This window comes from Globicephala melas, chromosome 6 (genome assembly GCF_963455315.2).
Source record: "Globicephala melas chromosome 6, mGloMel1.2, whole genome shotgun sequence".
Lineage (NCBI taxonomy): Eukaryota > Metazoa > Chordata > Mammalia > Artiodactyla > Delphinidae > Globicephala > Globicephala melas.
The window spans coordinates 89,511,013-89,534,425 of NC_083319.1; the positions used below are offsets into that span (position 1 = coordinate 89,511,013).

The 23,413-nt window shown below is 47.4% G+C and overlaps 1 protein-coding gene across 8 annotated transcripts in view; it reads right to left on the reverse strand.

The window, feature by feature from the left end:
* The window catches only part of WNK2 (WNK lysine deficient protein kinase 2), a 155,764-nt gene that overhangs the window by 71,279 nt on the left and 61,072 nt on the right, over positions 1–23,413 (reverse strand). For 6 of the 8 annotated variants that reach the window (XM_030847255.2, XM_030847252.2, XM_030847254.2 and 3 more), the window contains exons 9-19: positions 21,772–21,974; positions 19,104–19,259; positions 18,506–18,697; positions 16,472–17,026; positions 13,695–13,988; positions 13,092–13,141; positions 12,130–12,298; positions 11,927–12,043; positions 11,372–11,542; positions 11,056–11,101; positions 10,422–10,541 (exon numbers count right to left, since the gene is read on the reverse strand). In XM_030847255.2, the coding sequence (XP_030703115.1) occupies positions 10,422–10,541; positions 11,056–11,101; positions 11,372–11,542; positions 11,927–12,043; positions 12,130–12,298; positions 13,092–13,141; positions 13,695–13,988; positions 16,472–17,026; positions 18,506–18,697; positions 19,104–19,259; positions 21,772–21,974 (2,073 nt within the window). The remainder of the gene's footprint in view (positions 1–10,421; positions 10,542–11,055; positions 11,102–11,371; positions 11,543–11,926; positions 12,044–12,129; positions 12,299–13,091; positions 13,142–13,694; positions 13,989–16,471; positions 17,027–18,505; positions 18,698–19,103; positions 19,260–21,771; positions 21,975–23,413) is intronic. The other 2 variants (XM_060301163.1, XM_060301166.1) reach the window with 2 other exon arrangements.

A 23,413-nucleotide genomic window follows, 5' to 3' on the forward strand; every position in this document is an offset into this window, starting at 1 on the left:
AGACCTTCACATGCCAGTGGGTGCAGGGACACTGGCTGGGTGGGGTATATTGATTACAGGTACAGGGCAGGCCCAGCAGTGTAGTCTCTGTGTGGTTCCATCCAGCTGAGGTGAGCACTAGCAAAGATGGCAGGGGTCCTCAACTGCAGGTGGCTGCAGTGGCTGTGGAGGCTGTTGGGATCTACAGTGGTAAAAGTTTCTGAACACCTCCTGATCTCTTTTTCTCCCATGGGGATTTTGTTGTTGAGGGGATACCTCTTGGCACTGGGCCCAGCTTGTGGGCACCCTCCTGGCAGTGGTAGCACTGGTGTTTGATGTATAGGTGCCGATGGCACAGAGACAAAGCAGAGGTCTGGAGTGCAGGCACTCACAGAGCAATGATGGCTCCAGGTTCTGGGGTGCTGGCTAGCGCACAATGGTGGTGGCTCTAGTGTCTCAGGTGCAGAAGTGTGGTAGCTTATGGTAGCTACCATGGAGCTGGTATCGGAAGCATGGGTGCAACAGCAATAGCCAGGCTTCTGGGGTCTGGGGTATGCACAGGGTTGGGGGAGGCAGCTGGCAGCCCTGGTCCCAGGGCAGCAAGAGAGAAGCTCCTTCCAGGGGAGGGGGAAATAAGGTGCAGCAGCATCTCCCTCCCTGGGCTGTTTCGTGGTGGTGATGGCTGTTGGTTACCTCGATGGTGAAAGCTCCCAATGGCCTCTGTGGAGTACACAACTGGGGCCCATGCCAGCTAACACTACAGGGTCCTCTGCCGTGAAAGCTGTGGGGAGCCCACAGCTGCTATGGGGGCTGTTGAGGTCCTTAGCAGCAAAGGCTAATGGGGCCTCCATAGAGCAGGCCACTGGGGACCACAATGGCACTGGCAATGTGGCTGATACAGATACCTCAGCCTTCTTTGTTCCTTGCCATCTCCTGACATCTCATCTAAGCTCATCTCCCACAATCCTTTCTGTGCAGTTATTCTCCGTTTTTGCTCCACTGTGTCCTTAATTGGACTCCTGAGCCATCCCACAGCTGCTTCCATTTATGGATCAATGTCCAATTGCTTTTATGGGAGGATGAATGCTGATATCATCTACTTTGCAATCTTGCTGATGTCACTCCTCCCCCATTATCTTCTGAGGGAGGGTCTATTTAATCTGTTTTTTTTAATCTGGCCAGAATTCTCCACTCCTCACATGAATCTTTTGTTCTTTTCCTTTTTTCTCAACAATTATCACCTCTTTTCCAACATTTGAGCAAGTCCACCATTCTCACCATCATAAACATGTTTCAGGTTTGACTATGTAGCATTCATCCCCTCCCTCATGCAGCAGCACTCTGAATTTCCTCTAGGGAACCACTGTCCAGGGATGTGCATGTAACTTGGGCACAGGTCAGTCTGTGCATTCCAGCCCCGTCACATGACTGCTTTAGAGACAGATATTATTCCTAGTTCTGCATTGTGGAGTTAGGCCCAGAATTTCTGAATCCTTCTGAAAAGGGAGAACTCTCTTTCCTGACTATACTTGAAACTGGAAGTCTATACACTGAGCTGTTCCAGCAATCTTGCCACAACAAAGCATAAATGTGAGAAGGTTTTTAATTACTGATTCAACTTTTTAATGTTTATAGCACTTTTCAGATTTTCTCTTTCTTCTTATATTTCTCCAGGACAACATCCATACCAGTTTTCATATTTATTGGCACGGAGTTATACAGAATGTACTCTTATCTTTTTCTTAATGTTTGTCAGATTGTAGCAATGTCCCTCTTTTTCATTCCTGATATTGATTGTGCCTTCTCTCTTTCCTGCAGTCAGTATCACCAGGGGCTCACCAATTTTATTTGCCACTTCAAAGAACCAGCTTTAAGCTTTGTTGACACTCTATTGTATATTTATTTTATATTTCATTAATTCAGGCATTTATCTGTTTTATTTCTTCCTTTTAATTGCATTCAATTTTCTCTTCTCTTTCTAACTTTTTACAGTGGATATACTTTGATTGTCGATTTTTAGCCTTGTTGCCTCTCTAGTATGGACATTTGAGGCAGCAAAGTTTCTGCAAAATATAGATTTAGCTGCAACCCACATGTTTTGATAAGTAATATTTTCATTTGCATGATTTTCATATCATTATAATTCAGCATATTTTCTCAATTTCCACTATAATTTCTTCTTTGCTTCATGAGATATTATAGATGTAATTCTTAACTGTCATACATGTGGAGACTTTAGGTATCTTCTTGTTTTCAAATTCTAGCTTACTGCCAACTGTAGTTAGAGAACATGCATTGAATAATTTTGATCCTTTTTAATTTGAGATTTGCTTTGTGTCCTGCATATGGCTAATTTTAAAATATTCTTTGTGGACTTGAAAAAATGTGCATTCTTCAGCTGTTGGGTGTCCTACATATAGAACAAGACTGCTAATTCTATTGCTGAAATCCTTTATATCCTTATTGGGTTTTGTCTTCCCATTCTAAAAGTTAAAACTCCCATGATGATTATAGATTACTCTATTTTTTCATTTAGTTGTGTTAATTTTTGCTTTATATATTTGGAGGCTGTGTTATTAAAAGACATGCAAATATAGAATTACTTGATCTTCCTGGAAAGCTGAATCTTTCACCATTACTTTTTTGTCTTAAAGTCTATTTATCTGATATAAAAAGATCTACTCTATGGGACTTCCCTGGTGGTCCAGTGGTTAAGACTCTGCACTTCCACTGCAAGGGGCACGGGTTCGATCTCTGGTCGGGGAACTAAGATCCCACATGCCACACAGTGCAGCAAAAAAAAAAAAAAAAAGAGAGAAGAAAAAGAAAAGATCTATTCTAGCTTTCTTTAGGTTAGTATTAGCATGCTCTTTACTCTTCACCTTTTGTAGTCTTACGCCTTAGTTTGTTATTGGTTTGTTCTCTCACATTTTGACAACCTTTGATATTTATTTCATTTACATTTAATTTAATTACTCATTTGTTGGGGTTAAAACTACCATCTTACTAATGACTTTCTATATTTTCATCATGTTCAATGTTGCTTTTTCTCTCCTTCTTTGCCTTTTGTTTTGTAAAATTTCTCCCCCAGCCACTCATTCGCCATGAGTGTGAAAGTTATCTACTATTTTACAACTCTTACAAGGGTATTCTATAGACTACAATATACATTCTTGATTTCGACCCTCTTCCCCTACAGTGCAAGAACCCAGGAGCCCTATGGTACAATTCCCTCCCCCTGATAAATATGCCCTTATTTTCATGTATTTTAACACAACAAATATATTTCAAATCTCATAAAACATTATGTTTTTATACAGTCGACATTCCTTTAGACCTGTCAATGTGTTTATAATTCCATTACTTTTATTCCTTCCTGTATTTCTGACCTTCCATCTGGGGTCACTGTTGTTTTGCCTAAAAATATCCTCCCTGGTATATCTTTGTTTGAAATATGCAGGTGATAAATCCCTTTAGTCTTCATTTCATATTATGTAGGACGATACCACCAGGTAGAGATTCAAGGTTTATGCTTATTTTCTTTAGCACTTTGAGGATAGCAGTATTCCTTGGTCTACTGGCAAACACTGTATCTAGTGAGATGGGAGCTGTCCCAATCAGTACCTGCTCTTTTCTCTAGCATCCTTTAAATTCTTTGGTCTGCCTTTGGTATTCAGTACTTTAACTATAATATATATAAGTGTAGTTTTTCTCTCAGAGTTTGGAGGGCTTCTTGAATTTGTGTCTTAATGCCTTTCAATTCTCTGCATTACCTCCTAAAACTTGATTTTGTCTCATTCTTCTACTTTCTGGGACTCCAATTATATATGTTTAACTATCTCATAGTAACCCCTACATTGCTTAGCTCCTCTTTTGTTTTTCATCAGTTTTGATATCATTATTCTACTTTAAGTATTTTCTTTTAAGTTACCTTTCAGTTTGCTAATTCTCTCTGCAGCAGTGTACAAACTATCCAGTGAGGTCTTAATCTTAACTACTGTAACTTTCAGCTCCAGAATTTCCATTTGAGTTTGTTTTTGAAGGGTGAATTTTTTGGTTTGGTTTTTTTGGTATACTTTCCAATTCTCTGTCAAAAGTTTCACTCTAGTCATTTATTTATTTTAACACTAAGTAAGCAGTTTTCTGTCTGGTAACTCCACTATCTGGAGCCCCTGAGAGTTAGCTTTCTTTGTAACTGTTGTTTGGTTTTTAACCACTATGTTGAAGTATAATTGACATGCAATGAATTGTACATATTTATAGTGTAGAGTTTGTAAGTATTGACACAGGCATATAAGCAAAACTTTCACCACCATCAATATAATGTACATGTCCATCATTCTCCCAACTATTTCTTCACGAATCTTGTATTCTATACCTCCCTTCCTTTCCTACCACAACCTCACTCCCAGACAAGCACTCGTCTGTTTTCCATCCCTATAAATTAGTCTGCATTTTCTAGACTTTTACATAAATGCAATCATGTAGCATGCATTATTTTTTTGTTTGGCATCTTTCACTGACGTATTCTGAGAATCACCCATACTATAATGAATGTCAGTTGTTCATTCGTTTTTATTGCAGAGCAGTGTTATACGGTATGGATAAATCACAATATGTTTTTCTGTTCATGTGAGCTATTGCTACGTTCCGGCTATTATAAATAAAGCTGCTATGAACATGCTGTGTAAGTGTTTGTATGGACATCTGCTTTCATTTCTCTTGGATACGTACCAAGGAGCAGAATAACTAGATCCTATGGCACTTGTATGTTTATTTTTAAAAGACATTACCAAATTGTTTTCCAAGGTTCTCCAGCTGTTTTCCATTTTATACAGTGTATAAGAGTTTCAATTCCCCCAGATCCTCAGCAACACTTGGTCTTTTAAATTTTAGCTATTTTAATAGGTGTGTAGTGGTATCCTCTTGCGATTTTAATTTGCAGCTTCTTACTGAATAATTACCTTTTCATATACTTATTTGGCACCCACAAATCTTAGGTGAAGTGTCTGTTCAAATATTTTTGTTAGCTTGTTTATTTTCTTCTCACTGCATTTTGACAGTTCCTCCTATTATCTGGACACAAGTCCTTTATTGCATATATGGTTAGCAAATATTTTCACCTAGTCTCTGGTTTCTCTTTTCATTCCCTTGCTGTTTCTCAAAGAGTAGACATTTTGAATTTGATTAATTTACCAATTTTTTTCTTTTGCAGATCATGCTTTGGTGCTATATCTAAGAAATCTCTATCTAACCCAAGGTCACACAAACATTCTCCTGTGTATCCTACTATAAGTTTCATTGTTTTCAGTTTTACACTTAGGTTTACATTCCATTTTGAGTTGATTTTTGTATATAGTGTTAAGTATGGATATTCATTTTTCACATATGAATGATCAATAGTCCTAAGACTGAAAAGACTGTCCTCTCTTCACTGAATGTTCTTTGAAATGTTTATAAAAAATTAAGTGTCTCTATGTGTTTGGGTCTATTTCTGGACTCTATTTTATTCCATTGATCTATTTATCTGTATTTATACCAATACCACACAGTCTTGATCACTATGGTTTTATAATAATTCCTGAAATCAGCTAGTGTTAGCATTCCAATCTACTTCTCTTATTTCCAAATTCCAATGGCTTTTACATTTTCATAGGGTTGGCTTTTCAACTGCTAGAAAAAAACTTCTGGGATTCTTGCGGCAGCTGCATAAAATTTATTGATTAACTGAGAAAGAATTAACTCTGTAACAATACTGTGTCTTCTGACCCATGAATAGGGTACTTCTTTAGGTCTTCTTTGGTTTCCACTCACATTGTTTTGTAGTTCTCACTGCACAGGTCTTACATATACCTTATCAGGTTTAACCCTATATAGTTCATATAGAGTTTGCTAAGGATGTTTATAGCTGTTGAATTTTGTGAAATTCCTTTTCTGCATTTATTGAGATAATCTTATGAATTGTCTTTCCTGATTTATCAATAAGGTAAATTACATTTCTTTCCTATTTCCTATAGTTTTTTGGACATATGGAATACAGTTGTAGTAACTGTATTAATGTGCTTGTCTGCTAATTCTTACAACTGTGTCAGCTATGGGTTCATTAGAATGAGGAATTTTTCTCATATTGTCCTGCCTGGTAATTTTGATTGGATACCAGACAATGTAAAATTTGCCTTCTTGGGCGCTGTATGAATTTGTATTCCTAGAAACATTCTTTGTTGTGGGATGCAGTTAAGCTACTGTGGCTTGACATTTTCAGATCCTGTTCTTAAGTCTAGGGCTAATTATTCCCCACAACTGAGGCAAGTACTCTACCCAATGTCTCTTGAATTATAAGTCCTTCCAGCTAACTGGTAGGAACAGACATTCTGGTCCATATGAGCTTTAGTACCATTCCCTCTAATCCTTTGGGGTGCTTCATTTCCTGGCATTGACTAGTTTCCTCACATACATTACTCTGCAAAATAATCAAGGGGAGTCCTCTGTCAATCCACAGACTTTTCTCTTTGCGCTGCTCTCTCCTCTCCAGAACTCTACCCAGCCAACTCTTGCCCTCGGGCTTTCTCAGACTCTCAGGTCAGTCTCCTCACCACAGGTAGTCCGCTGAGCTCTACCTGGGTCCCTCCCTCCATGCTCTGGGATGTGAAAACTTTCTCAGTGCAGTCACCTGAAATGATCATAGATTTTTTCAGGGATCAATGTCCTTCACTGCCTTATGTTCAAAGTCTTAAAAAACATTCTTTCATATATTTTGCATGCTTTTTTAGTTGTTTTGAGGGAAAATAAATCCAGTGCCTATTATCCATCTTGGCCTAAAGTAGAAGTCTGAGGGTCTCTTTTATTGTCTGTTGTTGCTGCTGCCTTCCTTTCATGCTATCTTGCCTCATTATCAACATATATATTTAACATATATATTTTTTTTCACTTTTTACATTATCATACAGTAAAATGGAGTTTTTCTTTAGGTGTAGAGTTCTGAGAACTTTAGCACCATACATCCATAGAATTATTACCATAATCAATACAGAACAATTCAGTCACCCCAAAACAATGTGATTGGTTTATCCCTTTATACTCACATTCTCCCCCTACCTCTGACTCCTTGCAAACACTGATCTGTTCTCTATCTATAGTTTTTTTGAGAATGTCATTATAAATGGGATTATACAGTATGTAGCCTTTTGAGACTGGCTTCTTTCACTCAGTAAGCCTTTGGGGTTCACTCATACTGTTGCATGTGTCAATAGTTGTTTCTTTTTCAAAGCACCATAGTTTGTTTTTCCATTCACCCACTGCAGGATATTTGGGTTGTTTCCAGTTTGGGCAATTAGGCAACTGAACTGCTATAACCACTTATATATGTGTTTACTGAACATGATTTTTTATTTCTCCTGGATAAATACTGAGGATTGAAATTGTTGTCATATACTAAGTATATCTTTTATTTTTAAAATGCCCAACTATTTTCCAGAATAGCTATACCATTTTGCATTCCCACTAACATGAGAGATCCAGTTGCTCCATATCCACACCAAATCTTAGTATTGTTAACTTAGCCATTCTCACAAGTGCATGGTGATCCTTCACTATGGCTTTTATTTGCATTTCCCTGGTAGTCAATGACATTACTTTTTTTTAATGTGCCTAACTGCTATCCTTATGTTCTCTTTAAGGAAGTGTCTATTCAAGTCCATTGTCCATTTTTTAGTTGAGTTCTTTGCTTCCTTACTGATGAGTTTTGAGAATTCTTTATATATTTCAGAACAAATACTATGCTGAATATGTAATTTGCAATTATTTTCTCCCAGTCTGCAGATTGTCTTTTCATTCTCTTAACAGTGGTTTTCACAGAGCAAAAGAGTTTTATTTTGATGATGTCTGATTTATCCATTTTCTTCTTTTATGGGTTATGCTTTTGGTGTTAGATCTAACGACTCCATGGCTCAGGTCACAAAAGTTTTTCTCCAACGTTTTTTTCTAAAAGTTATAGTTTTACATTTTCTATTTGGATATACAATGAAATTTGAGTTAATTATTATATAAGATGTCAGGCATAGGTCAAGGTTCAATTATTGCTTATGTATAAGCAACTAGTCCAACACCATTTATTGAAAAGTCTATCCTTTCTACATAGAATTGCTTTTGCATCTTTGCCAAAAAATCAAATGGCCGTATTTCTATGGATCTATTTCTGGGCTTTCTATTCTTTTCCACTTATCTATGTGCCAGTCCCTTTGCCAATACTGAGCTTTCTGGATTACTGTAACATTAAAATAAGCCTTAATACGGAGTAGTGTGAAGCCTCCAACTTCATTCTCCTTTTTCAAAACTGCTTTAGCTATTTAAATTACCTTTGTACTTCCATATAAATTTTAGAGTCAGACTGCCTATATCTGCAAAAATTATCCTGTTTGAATTTTTATTGGTATTGCATTAAATCTATATATCACTTTGGGAAGAACTGACATTTTTACTATGTTGAGTCTTCCAATCCATAAACATAGAATGTTTCTCCATTTATTTAGGTCATCTCTAATCCATTTCATCAATATTTTATAGTTTTCACCATACAGATTCTGTATATGTTCTGTTACATTTATAGCTATTATCTTTTTTTTTGAGCCACTGTAAATAGTATTCTTTCAAAATTTTAGTTTTTAATTGTTCACTGTCAGCATAGAAATATAGTTATTTTTGTTGTTGATTATATATCCTGTGATCTTGCTAAACTCTCTTACTTGTTCTAAGAGTTGTTTGTTGTGAAGAATGCTTGTGGTTTTTTCCACATAAAATCATATTAGCTGCAGAGACAGTTTTATTTCTTCCTTTTCAATCCACATGCCTTTTATTTCTGTTTCTTGCCCATCTGGAATCTAAGATTTCTAGTGTGATGTTGAATAGGAATAGAGAGAGTGGACATCTATGCCTTGATCCCAATCTCTGGGAAAACACATTTAGCTTTTCACCACTAAATATGATGCTAGCTGTCAGTTTTCTGTAGATGCCCTTTATCAGGTTGAGGATGTTCCGTTTTATCGCTAGTTTGCTGAGCACTTTTATCATAAATGGATGCTGTATTTTGTCAAATACTTTTTCTGTATCAACTGATATGATCATGTATCTTTCCCTTTGTAGAGAAAGGAAATTCCCATTGACATTATATGGTGAATTAACTGATTTTTGAATATTGCCTTCCCAGGATATACTCCACTTTGTTATGGCATATTACTATTTTTATAAATTTCTAGATTTGTCTTTTTGATATGTTATTGAGTGTTTTTCTCCCCCTCTATATCCTTGAAAGATTAGCATCTGTCACTCTTTTTTTGTACTGCCTTTGTGTGGTTTTGATATAAGGGTGACGCTGGCTTCATAAAATTATTTGAGAAGTGTTCCTTCCTCTTCCATTTTCTGGATGAGACTGTATAGAATTGGTGTTATTTCCTTTATTAAATGTTTGATACAATTCACCAGTGAAACTATCTGGGCCTAGAAAATTCCTTTGGGATATTTTTTGATGCAAATTCAATCTTGTTAATAGGAGTATTCAGGTTATCTATTCCACCTTGGATGAGTTTTAGTAGTTTGTGGCTTTCAGAATTAGTCTGTTTCATCTAAGTTGTCAAATTTATGTGTGCAGGTTTGTTCATAGTATTCCATTACTAGTATCCTTTTACACAAGATCTGTAGTGGTCTCCTTTTTTATTCCTGATATTGGTATTTTGTGTCTTTTTCTTTGTCAGTCTTACAAGAAGTTAATCATTTTATTAATTCTTTTCAAAGAATCAGTTTTTGGTTTCATTGTTTTTATTATTGTTTTTGTCTCAAATTTCATTGATTTCTTCTCTTTATTTCCTTCCTTCTGCTTGCTTTGGATTTTGTTCTAGTTTTCCTAATTTCTCAAAATGAAAGCTTGGGATACTGATTTGAGATCTCTTTCTTCCTCTAATCATTTAGTGCTATAAATTTCCCTTTAATTACTGTTTTAGCTGCATCCCACATATTTTAATATGTTGTATTTTCATTCTTGTTCATATCAAAATGTTTTCTGATTTTCCTTGAGACTTCTTCCCACAACAATACTGGTAAGAAAGGGCAAGCGCAGAGCCCTTTCAGCACACACCTGTGCAGCCCATGTGCCTCACCTGCACTGTGAAGGTAACTGGCAGGCCCAAGCCTAAGTGCCACCTTGACTTGGCTCATTTGGTGGAAAACTAGGACAGGGATACAGACAAGGACACAGCCCCACAGACTGCTCTGCATTTTGGGGCAACAGTGCAGGGTGAGGCCCTTGCACTTTGCTGGGCACACAGCACCTGCTGGCAAAACATAAGCACAGGTAAAGCCAGGCTGAGGACAATGAGGTGATGTGGAGCAATACACAGGAGGCACACCTAATTATCAAGGAGGAAGATTTGAGGGGTTCTGGCTGCTCATACCTTGGCTGGTGTCTGGCTGCAGGGAGCTCAGAGGAAGTGGGGGTGAAGATTCGGGGGCCTCTGCTGCTGGATGCTCAGCCACTGGACAGATGATAAACCACCTCTTCCCAGTGTGAAGGACTAAGAGGCAGGGCAAAAACAGCTGGTGAGAGTGAGCAGGTTTCTCCCAAGGCTGGCATGACCCCTCGCCACCAGCACCAGACCTGCCGTATGGGGATTTGGGGAACTCCTCTCACACCAGTGGGGAGGATGTGCAACCCACTCAGGGGGTCCTCACTGGCAGAGGCTCTCACAAGTCCCCCCAGCACAGGCTTATGTCCCAGGACACCTGTGGTGCATCACTGAAGGGGTAATGCTGGCTGGGGGACCAGCAGACAGCAGCGAGTCCACACAATGCTCCGTCCCAACCCAGGCCAGATATGGCTTCTCAGACAGGGCAGCTGTCCCCCAATGGGGGCATGCTCACCACACACTCCAGCACTCCCCCCCCGTGTGGTAGTCAAAACCCCTTACAATATGCTCATTGTGGGACTCTTATCAAATGCCTGCTGGAAGGCAGAGAAGGGACAATGACAGATATGCCTCCTCCAAATGCATGTCTGATTGGCAGGTATAGCCTTGAAAGGAGACATACCATTTTGCTGATACACCGGGGCATTCGCTTGGGGTTGGCGACTCTCCTGAAGGAGGTAAAGGATCAGAACTCAGCAGACTGCGTGGAACAAGAACTTCCTTCAGAGCACAGCACTGCCTCAAATCATCTGAGGGGCCTCAGGAGCTCGGACATTTCTAACTGAACTGAAGGCGCCCACCCTCCCAGCCACCTCACCCAGCACTGCATGGCCTACAGGCTCCTCCAGCAGGCGACATCACAGTGTTGTACTCACAGAGCCTGGAGCTGGGAGATAAGCAGGCCCAGACCCTCCTGGGACCTCTTACCCGGGACTTACCTCCCCAGAACCCAGGCCACAGGTGCTGAGGTGCGGCGGGCTCACCCCAGGGTCAGAGCCACGGTCCACATCCGTGTCCTCACTGAGCATGTCCTCTGCCTTGTCCATGACGTCCTTCATCTGCTCAATGAATGTCTCCCGCTCAGCCTGCAGGATGAAGTCGTGCTCTACCTGCAACAGCGCATGCAACCCTGCTGGTAGGGATGTACCTCGGGCCACTGGCCACACTGGGTCTTCACTGATTGATTTGCTTGACTTCTACTCTGGACTAAACCCAAGAGGGGAGACACAGCCAGGGAGCCCAGTTCCCAACATCAGGGCTGCACGGTTCAGCAAGAGAAGCCACAGCTTGAGAAGCAGGCCCTCCAGGTGATGGGCCAGTGCTGCCCACAAGAGGCAGCCACCTGCAGAGGCGGGAGGACAGGTAAGGCTGGCAACCGATATTCTCCTCAGTGGGGTTGGCAGGCATGCGCCCAAAGGACACAGGGAGACAGCCTCACAGTCCCAGGGGAAGGGCCACTGACTCATCTGACCAGGCAGGACACCTAGCCTCACCATGTAGGTAGCAATCTCGTCAGGTGCATCCCCATCCAGGTCGAACTTGAACGTCACCATCTTGTGGTTGTGGGTCTCCAGCTGGCACTCCACCATCTTGTCACCCGTGTTGCACACCTACAGGACACTGAGGCAGTGAGACCAGGGAGGAGGCCGTGCCTAGCCAGCCCTGTCTTGCCGGCCCGTTCTGCCTGGCTACTCACATTCAGGATGGTCAGCCGGGGCCGGCTGGCTCTCTCCTGGCGGGAGCGTGCACGCGTGGACCTGCGGTGATGTTTCCGAGCGGCCTTGCCTTCCAGCTTCCCCCCACCAAATGCACCTTCACAGCTGTCACTCATCTCTCTTCCAGAAGTGACGTCAGAACCTCCGTAGCTACGCAAAAACCAAGAATGTTACAGTACCCAAAGGAAGGGCCTGCAAGCCTGCCTCACGTGGAAACTTGGCTTTTCGGGAAACAGCCAGAAGATTTACTGTCTGGGTGTGCTCACCTGGAAAACCTAGAGAGTCTAAAGCTGGCCATGCCCAGGAGAGAGACCCCTGAGCCCAATGCCCTTCTCCCCCTGTAACATCTGTCCTAGGCGGTGTTGGAGTCGTAGAGAACACATGGCCTTTCTGACCCAGGACCTAGGTCCTCTCAGCTCCTGGTCTGTGAATCAGGCTTATTCGGCTTACAGTAAATGTCAGGATTAAGACACAATCCTCCCCCGTGCCTCGGTTCCCCCATCTGTTCAACAGCAAGGGGAACACGCCAGCCAGATGCAGTTGTTGTAGGATTTGAGGAGACTTTGCGGAACACCAAGTTTGGTGCTGGCATTACCAGAAGGGTGGGACACAGGGTCACTTCCTGTAACCAGTTCCCTCCCCAAATGCAACATTCTCCGTGCCTGAGGTGCTGGGAGACCCAGGATGTGGGCTGGACTCTGCCCTGCCCTCCAGGCCTCCCCACGGTCCCCAGACCTGCTGACTCTCTGTCCGCAGCCTCTCCCTTCTAGAAGGTCCTCGGCATTGCAGACCAGCACAAGGACCCAGAACACAACTGACTACCAAATTTCAACAAGCACTGACAAAGACCCCACAGGAGCTACCTGAAGCTCCACCACGTCAGACTTGGAAATGAGCGACATTGTTAGAAGCCCTGACACATGAGGGCAAAGTGTGCCATTACCTCTCACAGCTCTGAGGGAGGCTTGGCTGCTTGTCCTGCGAGGCCTGCTCCTGAAATAAAACCATGGAAAGGAGGACAGGTCACATCCATTCCCCCGCGACACAGACGCATCAGTCTGCTGTCTCCCCACCTCCACAGCCCAGCCCGCCACCCGCCTCCTTCTGACTGCAGCAAGCAAACCACGCAGGGTGGCAGGAGTGAGGGGTTTTATGTTAACGCTTGGAGCCAAGCAGATTTCTAAAAGCTGGGGCCACCCCCTTTCCAAACACGCTAACCCACTTTGATCATCCCCATGAGGGAGCACATGGCCCAGGAAGAATTGTCACAGGCCTTCCCATCGCCTCCAAAGAAAAGCACTCTGAATCCATGTGTAAAAATCACGGTCTCCAGCTGGATGTGTCATTAAAGAAAGTGTGACATCCAGGGACAGCAGAGGAAGATAAGAACAGCACCCATGGTGTCCCTGAGTACATGCTTCCACCTTCCCAAGGGCATCCCCGACTTCTAGGGCTGAGACCCAAGGTCATGGCACAGGAGGGCTGCCGTGGTGCTGGGATCAGGGTGACGGAATGGGGGCTAAGCCCCAAGGGGAGGGCCACACACCTCCGGGGGCAGCTCCACTGTCAGCTGAACGGCTGGGCAGGGACCAGTGATCCCAGGACCGCTGGGCAGTGGCAGGTTAGCAGGTGGCAGGAGCGCAGTGGTCTGGACAGGCAAGCTCTGAGCAGCTGCCATCACTGTGGGGGCCAGGGAGCCGGGGAGCTGAGGCAGGAGCTCAGGGGCAGTAGGCGGCAGCACTTCTGGCAGAGGTGGGGAGAGAACGGCAGCAGGCGCGGGCACTGTGGGGACCTGGGTGGTGACATCCACGGCATATGGAGGCGGGTGGCCAAGCAGGATCTGGGGGCACAGAGGACAGGGATGCAAATTGGGGTGCGGGCCATGGCATTTCCTGAGGGTCCCGGACCAAAGCAGGCACTTCCACCATCCAGGCAGGTGAGCAGGAAATGCAGACATCCCTCTCCATCCACCCACACCCCACAGACAAATCCAGGAATGTTTGTATGCAGATTTAATGAAACAAACAAGAATGGACACTCTCATGTCCCCATCTGTATAAAATCAAACCTAAAACTGCACTTCATCTCGGAACTTCTAGCTGAGTCAGGCTGAGAAGCTGTAAGTATGGCATACACTTAGCACCTGTCTGGGCTCTGTGCCACCACCCTACAGGGCCAGGCCACCACGCTACTCCATCCAAGCCTCCTGTCAGGTCAACACCTGCATTCCGGGGCTTCCCTGGTGGCGCAGTGGTTGAGAGTCCGCCTGCCGATGCAGGGGACACGGGTTCGTGCCCCGGTCCGGGAAGATCCCACATGCCGCGGAACGGCTGGGCCTGTGAGCTATGGCCACTGAGCCTGCGCGTCCGGAGCCTGTGCTCCGCAACGGGAGAGGCCACAACAGTGAGGGGCCGCGTAACGCAAAAAACAAACAAACAAATCCTGCATTCCAATCCCAGCCATGGCAAGAGGGACTGTGGACCTATGCCTTCCATGGGGTGACTCAGGAGCTGGACCAGATTCCCTACTGTTCCCTCTTGAAAAGCTCTCATGGGGGAAGGCTAAGACAGGCTAAGGGCTCCAGTTCAGGGTTGAGGTTGGGAATGGGAATGACCCGCCACCGGGCCTGCTGGTATGAGACCAATAAGACACGTGGTATGTGGGGTAAGATGCGAAAGCCACAGCCTAGCCGAGGAGCCCTCTCTCCTGGAAAGACACCCCAGCTGGTGCATTCAGGGGAGTCTCTTCCCTCAGCACAGGGAAGCCTCTGGGCGGCCAGACAAGCTCATCAATCAACTCCAGACCCTCTGCCAGCCGGACCACAGAGAGGCCACCAGGCCTGGCCAGTGACCTCTAAGCACCCAGCACCTTCTCCAGCCACTGGCTGAGCCAACAACCCAGTGCCAACAGTGTGCCAGGCCAGCATGTGGCGTCAGGCACGGGCCCAGCAATGACACCACAGACCCCCAGGCCTCCACTCGGCCCTTGCCTTTCCCCAAATGGCCCTGACCCGAGTCAGTGTTACTCCAAGTAACAGACCAGGGAGGTGCCTGCTCAGGCAAGGCACTGGACTGATGCACCTCCTCACACTGGTTTTCAAACAAACACCAGCCTACTGGTCAAGGAAAATCGTCCCTTCCTTCTCCGAGTACAAATCCCTTCTTCCGCACCATCTGCGGAAAGGCCGCAGGCTGGGCAGGGAGCTGGGCCACAGTGGGGTGAATGGACAGGGCAGCCACACCCGGTGGACAGAAACATCCAGGAGAATCTGTGCATACTTAGGACACAGTGCCTTACTCTAGAATGGATTCAGTACAAAACGAGCTAGGGGGACACCTGGCCCCTTAGCACACTTCCAGAATGAATCTTCATGACCAAATCAAAAGGGCAGGAGCCTGAGCTCAAACGGCAAAGGACACGCCCAACAGGGACAAAGCTCTTGAGGCTTAGAGCCAGGGTGGGGCCAGGTGGGAGGGCGCCCAGGTAAGAGGCCCTGAGGTGGGAGGGCTCCCAAGTAAGAGGCTCCCTAGGTGGGGGGATGCCCAGATGAGAGCCTCCCCAAGGTGAGAGCCCCCCACAAGGTGAGAGCCCCACGCCAGCTCCTCTCCTCACGTGAGGGTGGATAACTGCCCTGGAGCTCCAAAACACGCATGGGCTGCGCAGGTGCGTGGAGCCACGGGGAGGTCCGCCCAGCCAGCAGGGTACGTGTCCCTGTATCCCTTCACTGTCAGCCCAACAAGCTGCCCATGGTCCCCACCTGATTCTGAGACATCATCCTTGTCTGCCATGACTGCCTTGGAACCAATAACCCATGTACACCCAGCACTGCCCAGTCCACAACCAACAGATCCCGTCAGAACCCCATCTGCCTCATTTCCCAGTTGCTGAGATGGGGGTTACCCGCCTTCTTTACTTTGACAGGCAACAAGACAGGCAGCGTGAGCCTCTCCAGCGTCCACGGAGCGGCTGACACAGCTGCACCGAGACTGCCAACCCTATCCAGGTGAAGGCAGGTGCCACAATGCCCAGGAGCCCCCCCACCACAAGCAGCTGCTACTGACACTTGGGAAGGAACCAAGAGTGGAGCTTCTAGCCACCCCAATCCCCAAGGCTCCTAACACGTGCTGGGAGGCGAGAGGAGGCAGCAGACACCCCCCATGCTGGATGAGACGCTGCAGCCATGGGACAGAGCTGCCTGCTTGTCCATTCCCACTCTGCTACTGGGGTCAAGGTGCTGAGAAGGAGCAGAGGTCCATGAACTCCTCGTGTGCTAAGGGGTCTCCCAGTGCCTAGAGGGTGGGCCCTGGCCAGCAGGTGGGTTACCTGACTCCCAGCACTGGCGGCCGGAGCAGCCTGCTCGGCAAGGCGGGCAACACTTGGCTTGTGGGGTTGTGGCAGCATGGGGGGTGCCGGGTGGGGAGGGGCAGCCCGCACATTCTGCGCTGCATGGAGGGGAGAAGGCGGGACGTCGCTGGGCACCATCTGCGGAAAGGCCGCCGGGTACACAGGCTGGGCAGGGAGCTGGGCCACAGTGGGGTGAATGGACAGGGCAGCCACACCCTGTGGAGCCACAGCCAGCAGAGGGATGCCAGTAGCAGTGGCCGCCACGTTTGGCACGATGGTCTGGCATGGGACGGCCAGTGGTGCCCCTGCAGGGTGGGGCAGCTTGACTGTCTGCAGAGGCAGGGCCGGTGACGTGGGCAGGGGAGCAGTGGTGGCACTGAGTGGGAGGCTTGGCAAGATGACAGCTGGAGAGAAATACTGAGAGGGGGGAGGCACGGCGGGCCCACTGGTGGCTGGCAGGTCAGGAAGGGCTGCAGGGAGGCTGTCGACTGTGGCCAGTGGAGCGATGGGGGGGACAACAGGAAGTGGAGGCATCTGAAAGAGAACAAGCATGTCAGCCCCACCAAGACTTGGCCGTGTCTGCAGCACATCTGCACTGGGTGAGAGGGTCCACGTCACCCACAGCTTCTGCCCCAACACACTTTTGTGTAGCTTCTATGGAAGGGAACAAAAACAAACCCAATTTAAATGGAACCAAGTGTATGATACCATCAAACAGAAGGAAAGGCAGGAGGCCTCAGAAGGGTGTGGGGTGCAGACATGACCTTCAAGACAGCCCCGCCTTCAGCACCACCTCAAAGGGGCTCAGGCTGGGCCATGCTGAGGCTACTGCTAGGTGACTGCAAGGACATCAGGGGTTATAACAGTGACCATCAGATTCACAGCTTTGGCATGTTCTCATTCAGAAAGACCAGGACTGCCAGAGCTACAGGACTGGCCCCAAACATCTGAAATTACTTTGCCTGATTCCCTCCAATCTGTATAAATTCACACTGAGACCAAATTCTTCAACAGGTTATCTCAAGAAAAGCATATCTTCCAGCCCCTCCTTGCTGGCCGAATGCCCCTGTGCCATGCATCCTGGGAGACAGCAGCGTCTCACAACAGCAGAGCTCTGGAACCTTCAGTGTCTGCTCGTCCATCCTGGAGACATCTCGTGGATCTAGCCCTTCAAACATTTCAGCAGATTCTCTGACAGTTCTCTCTAAAATAAAGCTTTTCTGGTTGCGGGCACACGAGCATTGCATAATATGTGCCTTTGTGTAATTATAAGACAGCGAAAATATGCAAACTGACCTCTGTGTATTTGAAAAGCAACTAAATGCCCGACCACCGGGAGCAAGGTGGTGGGTGAACTAGATGATGAAAGTGACTCCAATGCAGGAGTAATGAGGACAAGGCTGGTGACAGGCAACTGCTGACATGAAAGAACCTTCTGGGTGGTGCCTATAAACCGCAGGAACACTCACAGCTTCACTTCCCATCCTAGCTCTGCCAACACACTATAATGGGATCCATGAAACGAAAGCCGTCCCGTGATCAAGGTTCACTGGAAACATGCATGACCACTGACAGCATTAGCCTGAGTGACAGCACCCAAGCATCAACCACGTGCTATCAAGTGATACTGGTCCCGTGATGCTCCCCCGAAGACGGGCATCAGAAGTCACTTTTACAGTCAACTCTTCTTTGTAGTTGGCGAGCTGCTCAGCTGTCCCCTGGACTCCCAAGAATCCAGGGTCAGCACAGCCTCGAGTAGCTCTGTGGAGGACGGTGACTATAGCTACGTGCTCACAGCCCCATCCTGGCTTCTCTGGTCTGACTGTGGACTAAACCTTTCCCCATCCTAGATGCATGTGGGGCAGAAGTCAAAGGCAGGAGAGCACGGCAGCCCAGCCGCCCTGTCATCAGGGAGTGTCTCTCTCTTGAGGGACCCGTGTGCCCTGAGGACAAGGAACAGCCAACCAGACTGGGGGAGAAGGTGAGGCTGTAGGGCAGGGGACAGAGAGGTACCTGTGGAGGGACTTGAGCAAGTGGCTGCAGGGGCGCCGGAGGCATCTGGAGGGGCTTCAGCTGAGCAGGGGCCACCACCTGGGAGGTTGGAGCCAGGTATGGAGGCAGGTTGGGGGGCACCGGCTGGAGGGGGCCCACAGGCTGTGGGGCCAGGACCTGTGGCAGGGGTACCGGCTGGGTCAGGTGAGGAGGCTAGAAAGAGAGAGGGGCTTCTCTTAGACCAGTGCCCTCCTGAGATACACCTATGTACTTAGACACAACGGAAAAAATCAACTCACACACATGCACACACACACATACCCACACACATGTTCAAACACCCAGGCTGGAGCCCGGGACACACAGATCTGGGAGGACCACTGTGTGCAACGGGGACCTTCTGAGTGCTGCGGAACCCTGAACTCCACAGACACAAGAGACCCACCCCCACTCCCATCTACACCCTGGGCCCTGGGGAACTGCAGAGAAGGCGTATAGGGGGCCTGGACCTGCCAGGAGGCTCACAGACACTGGGCTCAGGCCAGCCAATACGGATGGACAGGGCCTGGGGAGACCGAGGCACCCATGGTACCCATAAAGAGGGGCAGCCAGCACTCACCTGGTGGGCGGGGGGTGTGGGCTGGCCTGGGCCTGTCGGCACAGGGGCACTGGGCGGCGGCAGCCCAGGGGCGAAGCTCATGGCCGGCTCCGGGAAAGGCTGCTGTGGGAGCAGAGGGCGGGCGGGGGGCGGGATGGAGGCCACCGACAGGCCAGGCTGCAAAAAGCACCCAGAGCCACACTCAGGAGCTGTCCTAAGGAGCCCTGCCAAGCACACACTCACCATCTCCAGGGACCCATCTCTCACTCCCCGTGCCTGCCATCCTGCCAGGGACCCTTTCCGAGGAACATGATGCAGCAGAAGCAAGGTGTGGAGGTCCCTAAACCAAGAACAGCCACACCTCCCAACCAGGGAATGTCCTAGAACTTCAGCTCCACAGAATATCATGCTGTGAGAAAAGATCATTAAAAGAGATTTGTGGAACCTTGGAAAACGCTTGTTATGACATTAAATGAGGGAAAGATAAAAAGGCATACGTGTCTTGTTCATAAGACAATATAAAATGTGTACATGTGGATATATTCACAAACAGAATATGGAAACGTGGGAATAAAACGTGGGACAGAGCTGGAGAGAGGGGTGACCTGAAGAGCTGCGAGTCTCCCATGACTCACCCATCAGGAAAGAAACAAGGCCACAGACGTGAGCCCTCACCGCCAAGCACAGCATAGACATGGACTAGGAAAGAGTCAGAAATCTGAGTAGTGGATGTTTGATGCTATTAAGAACAGCTGCTAACTTGTTCATTTTTAGGTGCAATAATGGTACGGGGTTTTGTTTTCAGAGTCTTGATCCTGGAGAGATATAGACTGAAATATCTTGGGGCAAAACATCTTTCTGTCTAGGATTTACTTCAAAATAGTGGGGATGTGAGAAGCAGGTGAGAGCTATGGAAAAAAACACAGAGATGACTTCTGAAGGTGAGAGCACATCGACATCAGAAAGTTCTCTCACTTGTTTTCTAGATGAAACACGTGATTTCCAAAACCATTATCACTCATTTCATCTTCTGCAGTAAACGCTTTATGAAAAGCAGCATGGGGTAGAATGGAACCTCTCCTTTGCGTTCACTTGAAGCCACAGGGCGGAATGAGTCACATGTGCACGTGTTCCTAGAGCCGCAATCCCTAGCCCAGCAGGAGTCAGGAGCTCAGGCAGCCTGGAGGCCTCAGAGGAGCAGCTTGTACTCCTGACTCCACCGTCTGTGCCACTTCTTCCCTGGGTCCCAGGGGCAAATCACCATGGCAACCCTCCCCAGGAGCCCTCAGTGCACCCTGGGGACCCCTTCTGTCCAAGGTGTTTTTGCATAAATAGGCAAAAGATGGGAGAGAACACTCCAGCCAATTTTGGGTGCATCCTGGCCAGGCCCTCGACCTACCTGTGCACGGGCATCCCGGCCTGTGAGCCAAAACTAGGACAGGGGCAGTGCTGCAGGGACCTGGGTGGAGAGCACACTGTGGGGCCAGGGAAAGTATGACCCTGCCCTAGAGGGGATGAGGGCCGGTGGAAGGTTCTGGCTCAGCCCTAGCATGGGTGACCTAAAGCCGAGAACCACTGCTCTGAGAAGCAGGTGGCCTTCTCATAAATGAACTCTTCCTGCTCTAAAATCATATTTCACTTAATTTTGTGAAACGAGTCAAACTGCAGATGAATACTGGGTTCCAGTCAGCAGAGGCAAATGCTTCAACTGCTTTTCCAAAGGGACTTTCTGAGCCTGAGCAGTCAGGAGGGGAGGGAAGAGAGACAGAGGTGGCCAGAAAGGCTGGGGCCCGGCACTCAGCAGCCCCAAAAGGCAGCCACAGTGTGAGAGTGCGTGATTGAAAGCACACGTGAGAGCGTGGAGTGAGAGCACATGTGAGAGCACGTTGGGAGCCACTGTAACGTGAGGCAGGAGACGCTCTTCGGGCAGGGGCACCGGCCCTGACCACTTCTGGGCCTGAGGGGCATCTAAATCTCTCTCTGGACCCCTCTCCACAGCCTGGCTCAAGGGCAACTTCCCTGGGACTGACCATTTGGGACTGGGAAGCAAGCAATTGTTTTGCTTTCTTTAACATTAAAAAAAATCAAAATAAAAAAACAAATGCTAAATGTGACTCCCTCATCTAGCAATTTCCATCTCATCTAACAAATTATTCCACAGGCATAAAGAAGCATGAGGCCCTTTCAATCCTACTTCTCAAACATCACTGAAAATGCTTCCCGTGATTTGGTCGTTTCCATACCTCTAACTTTTAACAGCTGCATAATAGGTGGCGGAGAAATGCCAGGAGATACTTAACACTCCCTCAGTGAAGCCAGACACTGAGACAAAATCAAAGGCTTCATTACTATAAATGATGCTTTTCTGTCACCTTTGCAACAGTCAGAAGTAACTTTTCAGGCCCAGCGTCAGTCACAGGGCGGGACCTTGCCAGGTTTATCACAGCTTTGCAAGCACTGGGTGTCACTGGGCTCTGTTTCCAGTATTTTCTCATCTGGCAGGTCTTTGAGGGTACACCATAGGCTGCTCCAGCCTGCAGCCCTGCAGTTACTGGCAAGGATGGACCTCCCACGGGCCTGCTTTTGCATGGCTGGGAACTGACAACAGGCCAGCACCAACTAGATGGACCATCACAGACTCTAGTCCATGTGGACAGGAACTCTGGCCAGAAGGGGTGGGCTGACTCACCACGGCAGGCTGCTGGTAGGCCCCCAGTGAGGGCAGGCTATGTGGCAGGACAGGCCCGTCACTCACGCTCACAGGGGGGCTGCACACACACTGGGCGGGGGGCTGCACTCCATCCACCAGCGAGCCCAGCACAACGCTCTGCTGGCTGCTCTGCGAGTCCGAATACACCGTGGAGCCCTGGCCACTGTCAAACGTGCTGTCCGCTGGGGAAGGAGGACAAAAGCACAGCTCAAAGCGGGCACCCCCAAACATCACCCCCACAGCACTCCAGCAAGTCTCAGGGAACGCAAACATGGGATAGCTTGTCCTCGTGTTTTCTTCTGTAAAACAAAGACTTGGTTACATTTCCAGATCACATACATAATAAATGTGTGTCATTAAAAAAAATCAACTAAAGAACGGTACAGGGGGCTGTAATTGTACCACCCAGCAATGGCCCTGGCAGCCTGCCCGCACACTGCCTGACATCTGTTGGTGCTCACCATGGGCCACCATGGATCCCAGGTGGGTACCTTGCACCACCCTCTGTAGGCAGGACAACTTCCACCAGCTTACAGATAGGGACCTCATCTGGCACCTGACCTCGCCTTGAAAGTGAACACTTTCAGCTCTTCAAAGGCACCAGATGGAACGTCCAAGTTAGGAAAAGCTACAGTCATGTGGAGGAAAGAACTACAACCTGAGTTTTATAGCAGGGGAGGGAGGTCTCAGGACCCTGACCACCTCCACTCACCACAGCAAAGAGCCTGAAGTAGGAAGACCTGGGTCCAAATCTAGCCCCTCGCTTCACAGGCCCAGGTGTAACGTGGTTGGAAAACGGGGCGGACGAGGTGCCTGCCCCACAGAGAGGCCATAAAAGGGGGACCCGGAGAGTCCACGGCCCAAGGCAGCCCCCCAAGAGGCCAGCCTCACCCAAGATCAGCCCAGATTGGCCATCAAACCCAGCCTGGGTGGAAGGAGCTGCCTGCACATGGGGGCACAGACAAGACTGCCACGGCCCACAGGCTGGTCTCACCAAGCCTGGGAAGACACCTGGGAAGACAGGGCGCCTGCATGGTCATGCCAGGCAAGAGTGAAAAGCAAAAACCTGTTTGAAGTGGCACTTTTGTTTTACTGCCTCCAGGTTCCAAAAGCTACATAAGCATTAGGATTTGTCACCTATGAACACCAAGCTATTTCTATGGGGCACCTTTTGGCCTACGTGTCCATTTGTAATTTAAACAAATAAAGTAAAAGAGGACTCTTGTTGGCTTTGCAACAAAATAATTTTTCCCAAGAGCTGATCAGAACTTATTTTGACCCAGGAAGACTTAAGAATCGTGAGGTTTGATTGTGCAAAACCAATTTAACAAGTGGCTCTGAGTTTTGATGAGGTGGCTGGTAGTCATTGCTACTTAGAGACAGAGACAGCATGTGCACATGAGAGACAGAGTGTGGGCACACGAGACAGAGACAGAGAGGTGAGTGCATGAGAGAGAGTGTACAGACCAATTTCAGGTACAGTGACTCTAACCATATATGTGACACTTTATATTTTTAAAGTGAATGTGTTTATTTGTATAATAAAAATTATTTTAAAAAATCACTTTTAACCTATTGACAAATTGTGTTCTCACAGTCACAGATGCTGGCCCAGGCTTGA